The sequence below is a fragment of the Bison bison genome, unplaced genomic scaffold, assembly GCF_000754665.1.
Source record: "Bison bison bison isolate TAMUID 2011002044 unplaced genomic scaffold, Bison_UMD1.0 scf7180017864107, whole genome shotgun sequence".
Classification (NCBI taxonomy): domain Eukaryota; kingdom Metazoa; phylum Chordata; class Mammalia; order Artiodactyla; family Bovidae; genus Bison; species Bison bison.
The window spans coordinates 647917-661218 of record NW_011494679.1 but is presented as its reverse complement, the minus strand read 5'-3'; the positions used below and the strand labels follow the sequence as shown (position 1 = coordinate 661218).

Genomic DNA, 13302 nt, shown 5'->3' with positions numbered 1-13302 from the left:
ATGACTACTAAAGTATTTTACTGAAACATTCATTTACATTACAAATATGATACTGATTATTAAAAGGCAGGAGTTTTATAGTTCAATATGTCAGTTCTTTCTCTCCAGTACTATTTAAAATTCCAGGAGGATTTCAAATTACTCTTTACAATATCAACTAATCTTCCTTGAATATTAGTCCACTTTACTAAGTGCTTATTACCTGACCTTGCTAGGTTTATAACACAAACTGAAACCCAGGAACTGAAATTGTACATTAGACAAATACTACTCAAAAAACACTTGTCCACATGTCCAGAATCCGTTTATACTATATTGTTAAATTATAAAAATGAAAGAAGAAAAATTATGAATTCATGGAAAAAGAACAAAATAAACCCATTTCAAAAATTAGCTTGTTTTAAAAGTAAATTTTCATTGTATTTTTTCTTAAATAAAAACTTTAAATTAAAAGAAAAAAATACCCAAGTATTTTTACTAAGTACGTTTTCAAATGTACACTTTGAAACAGTTTCTAAAAATTCTCATAGAATAGACCATATTTCCTGAGCACTAAGGGAACTGAACAATCACTTACGGTTTTTAAAGCCCTATACTAAAGATTATGCAAAATGAATAAACCATATACAATTTCAGAGAAAATCATACACAAATAAAAACTATCAGAAAAATGACAAAATGTAAATGGCAACCCACTCCAGTATTCTTGCTTGGAGAATTCCATGGACAGAGGAGCCTGGTGGGCTCCATAGGGCAAAGTTAAGTCCATAGGGTCACAAAGAGTCGGACACGACTGAGCAACTAAACAAAACACCAGTATGGCAAATTATAAGATAAATTAAAATATATACTCAACTGAAAATTCACAGGCTTAAAATAACTGAAATTATTTCAAGTTAATATAAATAAATTAAGCATTCCACATAAGAAATTAGAAATAACAGAAGCCAATACAAATCTAAGGAAAATATAAGGGAAAAAAAGCAGGAAATTCAGTGATTAGAAAATAATAAGAAAAAGTAAATCAGTAAGTATGACATTGATTATTTGTAATAAATTTTAAAACAACTCATCAAAAAGATTAAAGATAATAAAATGAATATTTAGCAATTTTTAAATACAATAATATATGTGTACACATATATGCACATATACAGTAATAATTTTGAACACAGTGAACTATACTATTTCTGTGAATAATTAAAATCTTTTATACTGATTTAAGAAATACAAAAAAAATTCACCAATAATTTAAATGAAACTGAAAATCTTCATAAAATAAAAAAGGATACTGAAAGAGGCTGTACAGTAAGTTAAAAGGGACCTCTGATATACTGCATGCATGCATGCTAGGCAGCTTCACTCATGTCCATCTCTGTTTGACCCTATGGACTGTAGCCTGCCAGGCTCCTCTGTCCATGGGATTCTCCAGGCAAGAATATTGATATGGATTGCCATGCCCTCCTCCAGGAAATCTTCCTGACCCAGGGGTTGAACCCATGACTCGAGTCTCCTGCATTGGCAGGCAGGTTCTTTACCACTAGCGCCATCTGGGAAGACCTGATACATTAACTCTTCATTTACTGAAATATTACTGCATTCTTCCTACATGACAGGTGTTATATAAGTTTAAAAAAAAAAAAAAGGCAAGAAAAACATAGCCCTTGCCTTTATGGCTTGCACAATACAGTTCTTCAATATAGTTCAGTAGAAATCATTGTTTCTTATCAGACATTATAATTGACATTCATTCAATTAACATATTTTCAAGTATGAAATCATTTTTGCATTCTCTGGATTCTTAGCCTTTTCCTCCCTACATGAGACTGAATGCCTTCAGGTGAAAAACAGAAGTAGTGATATAAAATAGCAAGTAGTTATAAATACTAACAAGACATTTTCACTTGAAAAGAGATTATATTCTACAAATTGAGAGAAGATGCAAGTAGAACGTTTCAAACCAGTTTTTTTTAAGTTTTAATTCAGTTTATTATTTTATTTATGATTTTTACCAGTTACATCATACCGTTACTAACACATATAATTTTGGATATATCATGTTTGGGGGGGATCTGTCAAAACATGTTAGAAGGATGGATGGATGGAAGGAAGGAAGGAAGCAAGAAAAAACAGAAGGAGACACAGACTGAAAATCCAACTTATATATTTTTCAAAAAGCAAATGATATGAAAAATAGATACCCAAGTACAAAAGAATGAAGTTGGACCCTTTACATCAAATACAAAAATTAACTCAAAATAGATTTAAGACCTAAACATAAGACCTAAACCTAAAATTTCTACAAGAAAACACAGAGAAAAGGCTTCATAACACTGGATTTGGCAATGACTTTTTCTGGGATGTGCCATGAAAAGCACAGGTAACAAAAGCAAAAACAGACAAATGGGACTATATCAAACTTAAAAATATCTATGCAGCAAAGAAAATAACACAATCAAAAGGAAGCCCTATGGAATGAAAGAAAATATTTTTAAGCTGTATAAGCGATAAGGGTTTAATATGCAGAAAACCTAAGAAACTCGTAAAACAGCAATAAAAAAAAATCCAATTAAAGACGGGCAAAGAATTGACTAGACATTTCTCCAAAGCAGATATACAAATAGCTAACAAGCATATACAAAGATGTTCAATAGCATTAAATTGCATAGAAATATAAATCAAAACCATAGTGAGTTATTACCTCACAATATTAGGATGGCCCCAATAAAAACATAAAAACAGCAAATAACAAATGTTGGTAAGGATGCAGAGAAATTATGTGCTCTTGGTGGGAATGTTAAATGGCACACCACAAGGAAACAGTATGGATGTCCCTCAAAAAATTAAAAACAGGATTACCATATGATCCAGAAACCCCACTTCTGGGTATCTAAATGTTTGTGGATGAATGGCTAAGAAAATGTAGTACACACATACAACGGGATATTATTCAGCCTTAAATGAGAAGGAAAGCCTGTCATATGCTACAACGTGGATGAATCTTGAAGACACTACGCCAAGTAAAATAAGCCAGTTACAAGATAAATACTGCATGGTTCCACCTACGTGAGTTATCTAAAGTAGTCAAACTCATAGAAACAGAAAACAGAATGGTTGGTGGCTTCAAGGGTGGAGCAGGAGCAAACAGGGAGTTGCTCTTCAGGAGATACAGGGTCAGTTTTGTGAGATGAAAAAATTCTAGAGACAAGGTACATATGGTTAACACTACTGAACTGTACACTTGTAAATGGTTAAGACAGTAAACTTTATATTATGTCTTTCACTACAACAAAAAACACAACATTAAATAATATTTAAAAGAAAGATGTAAAAGCATTGTTATAAATGTTGTATCAGAAGTTTTTGAATGTTTTGTATAGTAGACAGTTGTCTATAGGACTTCAGAAGACTTGCAAAGGTTACTGCACTTACACAACTAGTGACTCAAATTTTAAATCTTCATACCTCGTATATTATCTTCAAACTGGACTGTAATAAAATTGGAGTAAAGCTGGGATGAACTTCCGCAGTGAGCCAAAGACGAAAGGTATCTTTAGGTTGAAGAGTATTCAATTCCTTGTTTTAAAAAACAAGAATAAAATTCTACTTAAATACACACACAAATTTCCATTTTATAAATAAATATACTATTAATAAGTAAGTATCTTAACTAAATCTTTCTGTGACATTCTGATATGTTTCTTAATGTTCTGAGTATATTCCCTTTAAATTTTTATCTTGTCTGTTACTGCCGCTGCTGCTGTTAAGTCACTTCAGTCGTGTCCGACTCTGTGCGACCCCATAGACGGAAGCCCACCAGGCTCCGCTGTCCCTGGGATTCTCCAGGCAAGAACACTGGAGTGGGTTGCCATTTCCTTCTCCAATGCATGAAAGTGAAAAGTCAAAGAGAAGTCGCTCAGTCGTGTCTGACTCCTAGCGACCCCATGGACTGCAGCCCACCAGGCTCCTCCTACCACGTGTAAAACAGCTGGCTAGTGGGAAGCTGCTGCATACACAGGGAGCTCAATCTAGTGCTCTGTAACAATCAAGAGGGGTGGGACGGGTCACGGGTGTGGGGAGAGGTTCAGGGGGAGGGGACTTATGTGGACTTGTGCCTGATTCATGTTGTTGTATGGCAGAAGCCAACAACAATATTGTAGAACAATTACTCTCCAATTAAAAATAAATGAAAAACAAAACAAAACCAGAAACAAACTCACAGACAAAGAATCAGACCTGTGGTTGCCAAGGGGGAAGGGAGAAAGAGAGAGACGGATGGGGACTTTGGGGCCAGTGGATGCAAACTACTGTATTTAGAATGGATAAATAACAAGGGCCTACCATATAGCACAGGGAACTGTATCTAATCTCCCGGGATAAACCATAATGGAATGTATGCATGTACAACTGACTCACTCTGCTGTACAGCAGAAATTAGCACATGTGGATAAAAACCAATGCAATACTGTAAAGCAATTATCCTTCAATTAAAAATAAAGTACATATACACAATGGAGTATTACTCAGCCATTAAAAAGAATACATTTGAATCAGTTCTGATGAGGTGGATAAAACTGGAGCCTATTAAAAAGCTCCAATTAAGATTTGCTTCCAAAATTACAACTGCAATTGTATTTTACATAGATTAATAGCTATCAATCTATTATTTGGAACAGAAAGCAGGATTCAAGTATTCACAAGTCTTCCTTATATCTTTTAAAACATGTATCATTCATCACACATGAATTCTGTATTTTATACATTAGTGTTACAGAAACCTGTAGGAATTACTTGAATATTTATATATACCTTCCTTTGACTATAAATAATGAGTCATCATGGTCTATCACTTCATTCACTCAATCATTAACTCATTCATCAAAGATTTATTTAATCTACCTATTTAACTACCTATTTTATCGAAATACACATTTTACATAATTTAGGTAGCTTTTAACTACCTATTTTATATAGTTGCCCATTTATTTTCAACACATTATACAAATTTTCAACATTATAACTAGGCTACAGCCTCCCACTCTGTTCTGCTTGGCTCTATTCCTCCTGCCAGATTAATTGATCAATTAATTAATTATTAACTCCCCTGCTAACAAGCTCCTTTGATTCTGTGTTCTAGGACAAAAATTCTAAACACTTGTGCCGTATTTCCAGGGTATTCCATAACCTCGCCCCTTCCTAGCCATCTAACTCTATTGCCCCACAGCACTCTGCTTGGCCTTTCAGTACAGGTAAGGACATCTCCATTCTTCGTACTAGGAAGCCACACTCCTGCTGTTATGTCTCTACTTGTGCTGCTAGAATCAACCACAAACTTTCTCCCCCTACATTCAGCTAAATCCCATATGGCCATCAAGAAACATCTTGTCTTAGGAGTCATCTCTAACTACCCAAGACCATATTCATCTTTCTTTAAAAAGTCCTAGACTTAATTCCAGGTTTACATTTAAAAGCGATCCATCAATTTGTTCTGTCTTAAGGTTATTTTCATGCTGGGGCCATTTTAGTTAAATAAAATGAACTGCTTAGTTAAATAAAATGTTTATTTAGTTACATAAATATTAAAAATTAATATCAAAAAATAATATTAAATAAATATTTAGTTAAATAAAATGCAAACTGCTTCAGTTTACACCCCAGCTTCCTCAGCAGCAAGGAAGTTCTGCAGTTCCCTCTTACTCTTCTATATCTTTTCTCCCTATACAGACACAACAAAACAAAAGCATAAAGAGAATTTAATATTAAAAACAGTCTTCTACAGTTCTTTAAAGCATTTCCCTAATTTTCATCTGAAAGATTTCTCTAAGCCCCCCTTCAGTCCTGATTAATTTTTTGACTCTCCCTAAATGCCTTTTAAAAAGGAGACTTTTATAGATTTCTTACTAAAAAATCCATTTTGGTTTGTACAAATGTACATATATTAAAGAAAATATAGATTTTAAATGATTCCCCATCAAATACTAATTCTTCAAAAACATCATAAATAATACACAACATATCTTAATCCTGTTGTTCCTTGGAGACTACTGAATTTAGTATGTGAGATATTATCTGTGCCACATTGATCTGAATCTACCTTTTCCAGAACTGGCAGCCAAGATACCACAAGATGTAAGTTCTTCAAACAGAGCCAGTCTCCACTGCGGGCACATTCTTTCAGCATTTGAACCGCTAAATCAGCTTGACCTTGACCCATGGCAATCTGCAAAACAAAAACAAATTAAAAAACTAAAAAAAAAAATTCTGATAACATGTTGTCACATAAGACTTTCAATTATCCTGCCATACCTACTGAACTAACTCAAGTACTGTAATAAGGCTTCTGAATTTTTACTAAGAAATATCGGACTCTGTTGCTGTTTACAATTGTCTTGCCTTTGTCCTTACATCAATGGCAGATTTATAATATTCTTCTGTTTAGTAGAGATATTATCATTACAAGTTTTCAAGTTACAGAATAAAGAATTATTCAACAGTGTTTTTGTTCCTCATCTCACTATTTCCTGCACTTCTTTCTCTGAAACATGGGCCTTTAAAAATAAATAATTTTTTATGACTGTTCTTGAACTGCTTGAGGGATTAAACATTAACAATACCACTTCTTTGAATTTATTTTCTCTTTTAAAAAAACTTTCTCTAACGTTGCATATATTTGGCTCTCAAGCTACTTGGTCTATTGAACTGTGTAATTTTCCAAGCCCTTCATCATCTAGAAAATCCTAATATGTTGTTGGGTCTCAAGACTCTACCCTCTGTTTTTCTATTCATTTTTAGAGAGAGGAGGCAAAAAGAGGGGGGAGAGAGAGAACATGAGAGGGAGTGGGGAGAAAAAGAGGAGAGGGGAGAGGAAGGGGAAAGGCGAACCTGATCTCACTGGACTTCCACTCCAGCACTTCTGATCCCTATCATCTATCTGCACATAGTATACTGACGCAGTATGACAGGTCACGTTATAAAACAGAAACTTCCAAGCAGAAGCCAAAGACCCCAGAAAATGGCTTCAGCGTATAAGACGTCTGTATCTGAATGGTCAGGTGACCACCTGGCGGCTCAGGCAGTAAAGAACCTGCCTGCAGTGCACGAGGCCCGGGTTCATCCCTGGGTCGGGAAGGCCCCTGGAGGAGGAAAGGGCAACCCACGCCAGCATCCTTGCCTGGAAAATCCATGGACAGAGGGTCCTGGCTGCTCCAGCACAAGGGGTCACAGAGGTGGACACGACTGAGCGACTAGCACTAAGTCTAAGATTCTATAAAAAGTTTTAGTCAAGAATCTAAATGGTTACACGTTTAAACTCCTCGATATGTTTTTTTACGGATAATTTATGTAATATTTATGTATCAGTACAGCTGTGTCTGTCTTTGTATATATGACATATATACCTGTATTGAGAGCCCTAGCTCAAATATTTTATTGAGTACGTGGTCAAAACACTTTGAAGAGAATTGTTACAGATTACTTCAAACCACAGTGATTTCTCTTTTCATAAAGAATACAAGACAGCCTTTCATTGTTTCTTAGATGACTTTCTTAAGTATTGATTTTGTTTCTCAATTAGACTATAAAGTCTTAGTGGGAACCATGTGTCTTAGGCAGGTAACAAACCATGTAATAAATACTAATATATATTTCTTTTTAATTTTCAAGATCTAACCCAGAACTAAGCAAATAGAAGGGATAAAACAAACACTGGTTGAAATATTTAGAGGCACATATTAGTTTGCCATTATTAAAATACAAAAATCCCCAAATGGAAGGCATGTACAAGAAAATCAGAGGGAAAAAAAAAAAATGTTGCTGAACTGAAATGGTAGCTAAAAACAGGAACTCGAAATCTTCTATAAGGCATAAACTGTGTGAGAACAGCTTAAAGGTTCATGAAATCTTAGAAGAAAAAACATTTACTATAAGAAAAAACATTTAAGAAGCACAACAGGAAACTGTCAGGAAGATGGTTAACCCCCATACATAAAAAGGGGGTTATGTAACCCCCTTACATAAAAAAGTAAGACACATCAGAGTTTCTTGAAATAAAAATTGTTTTTTACATTAACAATATATTATTATTCTTAGCATATATATTCAGCATAAGAACAAAACTTTTAAAGTAACAGATTTATGAATATCTATATCTGTATTTAAAGGTTTTACAGTATTAAAAAATTGTGCAACACAAAACTCTAGAAATTTACATAGTTAAACTTACAATGAGTGTAAGTGCCAAACTCAGAGCTAAGAGATACAGCCTGTAGAACAGAGCTCCCTTTCCCCAAGACATCTCACTGACAACTCAATGCTGTCCTGATGTATGAATACACTATAACCAGGATTGAAGGAAACTCCCTAGAGTTAGTGCAACGCCTAAGTGAAACTAAGCCAAACTCTCTGCTATTTTGCTATTTTCTACTTAACATTTCTCATAACATTCTCTCTTTTCAATTTTTGGTTTCTTTTAAAGTAGTTTGCTTTGTTAATCATTATTAATTATTTTCCCAATGAAAAAGATTTATATTTTGATGTCAAAAATTGAGGGTAAATTAATACACTTTAAAATGTGTATGCAAACTGAACTGAAAAAAGGTGCTAATCTGAATAAACTAAAACTCAGAAATTTAGCTCAGGACAAAAAGACATTATATTAGGCAAGTTTATTATCTTATCGGACTTGTGGAGTTAAGAATCCCACTAATCTATTGCTCTAAGGTGATACTACAGGGCTGTTCTTTCTAGGGGCTGTAGAAGAGACTCCTGTTATCTTTTCTACCTTCTACATTGCTTTGCTTGTGGCCCCTTCTACCGTCTTCAAAGCCAGCAGCATAGCATCTCCTCACCTCTTTGACCTATGCCTCATCACATCTGCCTCTTCCACCTTCATTCTGCCTCTTCTACCTCCTTAAAAGCACCTTTATGATTATATTAGGCTCAACCGAATAATCTCAGATAACCTCTCCATCTCAAAATGCTTAACTTAATTATATTTGCAAAGTTCTTTCTTCCATGTAAAATAACAAATTCATGGGTTCTGGAGATCAGAATGTGGACAGTTTTCAGGGACATTAGTTGCCCTACCATATAAACAAAAAACTGTTTTACTAATACAGTCAAGTATTCCAGTATTCTTGTCTGGAAAATTCCATGGACAGAGGAGCCTGGCAGGCTACACTCCATGGGGTTTGTAGCCACAAAGAGGAGGACACAACTGATCCACTGAAAGCACACACAAAGACACACACACACACACACAGCAGGAAGATCAATAGCTGGAACAGAAACAGCAGAGTAATGTGCACTGACCTGGTGATAACACTCCCCACTTCTCTCAGCATTTGCAAGCTCTTGGAGTTCCTGAGAAGGATCAGCACCCGGGGAAATGATTATCAAGATGGGTTCAATTTCTAGCGTCTCTTTGTACAAACGTTTGAGATTTAGAGGAGGTGGGGACAGCTCTTTTAGTCCTAAAAGATATATTAAATGCATTAAAAAAAAAAAAGCACTGTGAACCACAAGAAGTCTATTAAGACTAATTACATGAAACAGAATAACTAGGTGAACTACAATCCCATACATATTAAAGTTTTTTTACTCTAAAATCATTCACGGACTAGTAAGAACATTTACTGAATGCTTAAAGTGTCAGGCATTTATCTCAATGCTCAATATCTATGATATCATCTAATCCTAATAACAACGCTGCTGCTGCTGCTAAGTCAATTCAGTCATGTCCAACTCTGTGCGACCCCATAGACAGTAGCCCACCAGGCTCCCCCATCCCTGGGATTCTCCAGGCAAGAACACTGGAGTGGGTTGCCATTTCCTTCTCCAATGCATGAAAGTAAAAAGTTGAAAGCAAAGTCGCTCAGTCGTGTCCAACCCTTAGAGACCCCATGGACAGCAGCCCACCAAGCTCCTCCATCCATGGGATTTTCCAGGCAAGAGTACTAGAGTGGGGTGCCATTGCCTTCTCCGAATAACGATGCTAAGGAGTAGGAACTCTAATTACCACATTCAACAGATGAAGAAGCACACAATCAGCATTGTGTTAATATATAATTCTCTCCCTATAAGAGAAGACTGAACCCAACAATCTTTCCATACAGGTTTTCATTCATTTATATGATAACTGAGTGCCTACTCTGTGCCACAGATTTGGGGAATCAGATTTCCACAAGATCTGGTAAACAATATCACCGTCATGATAAAGGATAAAAAAAATTATTTTTTATGTCCATGCATTAAGAGGGAAGAAAAAGTTGCTTAGTCTGGAGACAGAAACATATAGATTTCAGTTTATGCTCATTAGCTAAGAGACGCTATGCAAATCACTAAAATGTATTATGCCTTGATTTCCTCAATTGTAAAACAGGGATATAACAATTCATAGGTCATTTGGAGGTAAAATACGATACAAAATAAAAACAGATCCCATTTATTCATCATCTACTCTATACTAAGCATACTCAAGGAAACTGAATGCCTTCCCAAAGACCACCCAGTTGCTAACTAACTGTATTCAAGATAATTCATCTGTTCTTTTTTCTATTCTGAAGCTCTTCAAAAAATATAAAGTCCCATACACATACGATTTCTGCTAAAATTTTAACGTTTCCATTACTGTATTTAGTAAAAACCAAGCTAAAGATGACCAACTTTAAATAAAAATAAAAAATATACATGTCTGAACTGAGCTAAAAAGACTATGACACAGAGTTTAAAAACACAGGATTAGAATGTAATAGAATGAGTACAGAGAAAGGAAGGCTTCCTTGTACCTTCTACTATAGAAAGGAATAGATAATATTGCACCTCAGAAATCCTAAATAGAGCAAGAAGAGATATTCTTAAGGACTTCTTTAATGATCACTTTAAAATACGAATTTGATGCCACAAAAATGGGCTAAAACAGGCATTTCTAGATGACCATCTTGAAAAAACAAATTTCACACCTGAACTACTCCCCTCCAGTCTTCACAACAGCAACCAATAATATTAAGAAAGGATTCTCAAAGGCATAAATATTCCTCATACTAGGTGAAATTTACCCTAAAAATGGGTCAATTACTTCTAGAGGTATATTTTATGAATTTTGCTTTTAACTAAACTTAAATTGGTAACACTCATACTTCCTAACAGAAAAGAATTCTTATACTTGTAGCAATGTAATAAGCATTTTTATCTATTCAAATATTCCTTTACTTATTCATAAACTCTCATTAGCACTCTAGGCCAACCAAGTGTATCGTGATATGATAAAATGCATCAAAAGTCTTTAAAATGCACACTGACTTTGACTCAGAAATTTAAGTTACACTTAAGTTACAAAATTATTCAGAATATGAATGTAGACATATGCAAAAGAATTTTCATTTTAGCTGTTAATTTTAGTTTTAAAACCTGGGAGCAATAAATTATTTTAAAAAAACAGTAGTGTTATACCACAGAGTGATATAACAGAAGTTACAAAAATGGTGAAGTAAAAGAAAATTTACTTAAAGACAAATTAGCACTGTTTGAAGAGAGCATCCTAGGATGCTCTCAATCCATTTCAAGTTGCTTTCTGCAACTTCCTTGATGGTACAGTGGATAAGAATCCACCTGCCAGTGCAGGGGAAAGGGGTTCAATACATGGTTTGGGAAGATAACACACGCCTCAGGGCAACTAAGCCCATACACCACAACTACTGAAGCCCGTGGGCCTGGAGCCAGAGCTCCGCAACAAAACCACGCACCGCGATGAAGAGCGGTCCCCACTCACTGCAACTAGAGAAAGCCCTCACACAGCAGTGAGGACCCAACGCAGCCAGAATAAATGAATTCAGTCAGTTCAGTTCAGTTGCTCAGCCGTGTCCAACTCTTTGCAACCCCATGAACCACAGCGTGCCAGGCTTCCGTGTCCATCACCAACTCCTGGAGTTTACTGAAACTCACGTCCATTCAGTCGGTAATGCCATTCAACCATCTCATCCTCTGCCATCTCCTTCTGCTCCCGCCTTCAGTCTTTCCCAGTATCAGGGTCTTTTCCAATCAGTCAGTTCTTTGCATCAGGTGGCCAAAGTATTGGAGTTTCAGCTTCAGCATCAGTCCTTCCAATGAATATTCAGGACTGATTTCCTTAAGGATGGACTGGTTGGATCTCCTTGCAGTCCAAGGGACTCTCAAGAGTCTTCTCCAACACCACAGTTCAAAAGCATCAATTCCTCGGTGCTCAGCTTTCTTTATAGTCCCAACTCTCACATCCATACATGACTACTGGAAAAACCACAGCTTTGACTAGATGGACCTTTGTTGGCAAAGTAATGTCTCTGCTTTTTAATATGCTGTCTAGGTTGGTCATGGCTTTTTTCCCAAGGAGCAAGAGTCTTTTTTAATTTCATGGCTGCAGTCACCATTTGCAGTTTTTTGGAGTCCAAGAAAACATGGTCCCTCACTGTTTCCATTATTTCTCCATCTACTTGCCATGAAGCCATAGGACCAGATGCCATGATCTCCATCTTTTGAATGCTGACTTTTAAGTCAGCTTTTTCACTCTCCTCTTTCACTTTCTTCAAGAGTCTCTTCAGTTCTTCTTCACTTTCTGCCATAAGGGTGCTGTCATCTGCATATGTGAGGTTACTGATATTTCTCCCAGCAATCTTGATTCCAGCTTGTGCTTCTTCCAGCCCAGCATTTCACATGATGTACTCTGCATATAAGTTCAACAAGCAGAGTGACAGTATACAGCCTTGATGTACTCCTTCACCAATTTGGTATCAGTCCATTGTTCCATGTCCGGTTCTAACTGTTGCTTCTTGACTTGCATACAGATTTCTCAGGAGGTAGGTAAAGTGGTCTGTATCCTTATCTCTGTAAGAATTTTCCACAGTTTGCTGTGATCCACACAGTCAAAGGCTTTAGCATAGTCAATAAAGCAAAAGTAGATGTTTGTCTGGATTTCTCTTGCTTTTTCTATACCAACGGATGTTGGCAATCTGATCTCTGGGTCCTGTGCCTTTTCTAAATCCAGCTTGAATATCTGGAAGTTCTCGGTTCACATACTGTTGAAGCCTGACTTGGAGAATTTTGAGCATTACTTTACTAGCGTGTGAGATGAGTGCAATTGTGCGGTAGTTCGAACATTCTTTGCCATTGCCTTTCTTTGGGGTTGGAATGAAAACTGACGTCTTCCAGTCCTGGGGCCACTGCGGAGTTTTCCAAATTTGCTGGCATATTGAGTGCAGCACTTTCACAGCATCATCTTCCAGGATTTGAAATAGCTCAGCTGGAATTCCATCACCTCCACTACCTTTGTTC

The 13302-nt window shown here is 36.1% G+C and overlaps 1 protein-coding gene across 2 annotated transcripts in view; it reads right to left on the bottom strand.

Annotated features, from left to right (window-relative positions):
* The window catches only part of DYNC2H1 (dynein, cytoplasmic 2, heavy chain 1), a 394047-nt gene that overhangs the window by 158501 nt on the left and 222244 nt on the right, over positions 1–13302 (bottom strand). For both annotated transcript variants that reach the window (XM_010838873.1, XM_010838872.1), the window contains 3 exons: positions 9310–9470; positions 6095–6220; positions 3466–3576 (listed from right to left, as the gene is read on the bottom strand). In XM_010838873.1, coding sequence (XP_010837175.1) covers positions 3466–3576; positions 6095–6220; positions 9310–9470 — 398 coding nt within the window. The remainder of the gene's footprint in view (positions 1–3465; positions 3577–6094; positions 6221–9309; positions 9471–13302) is intronic.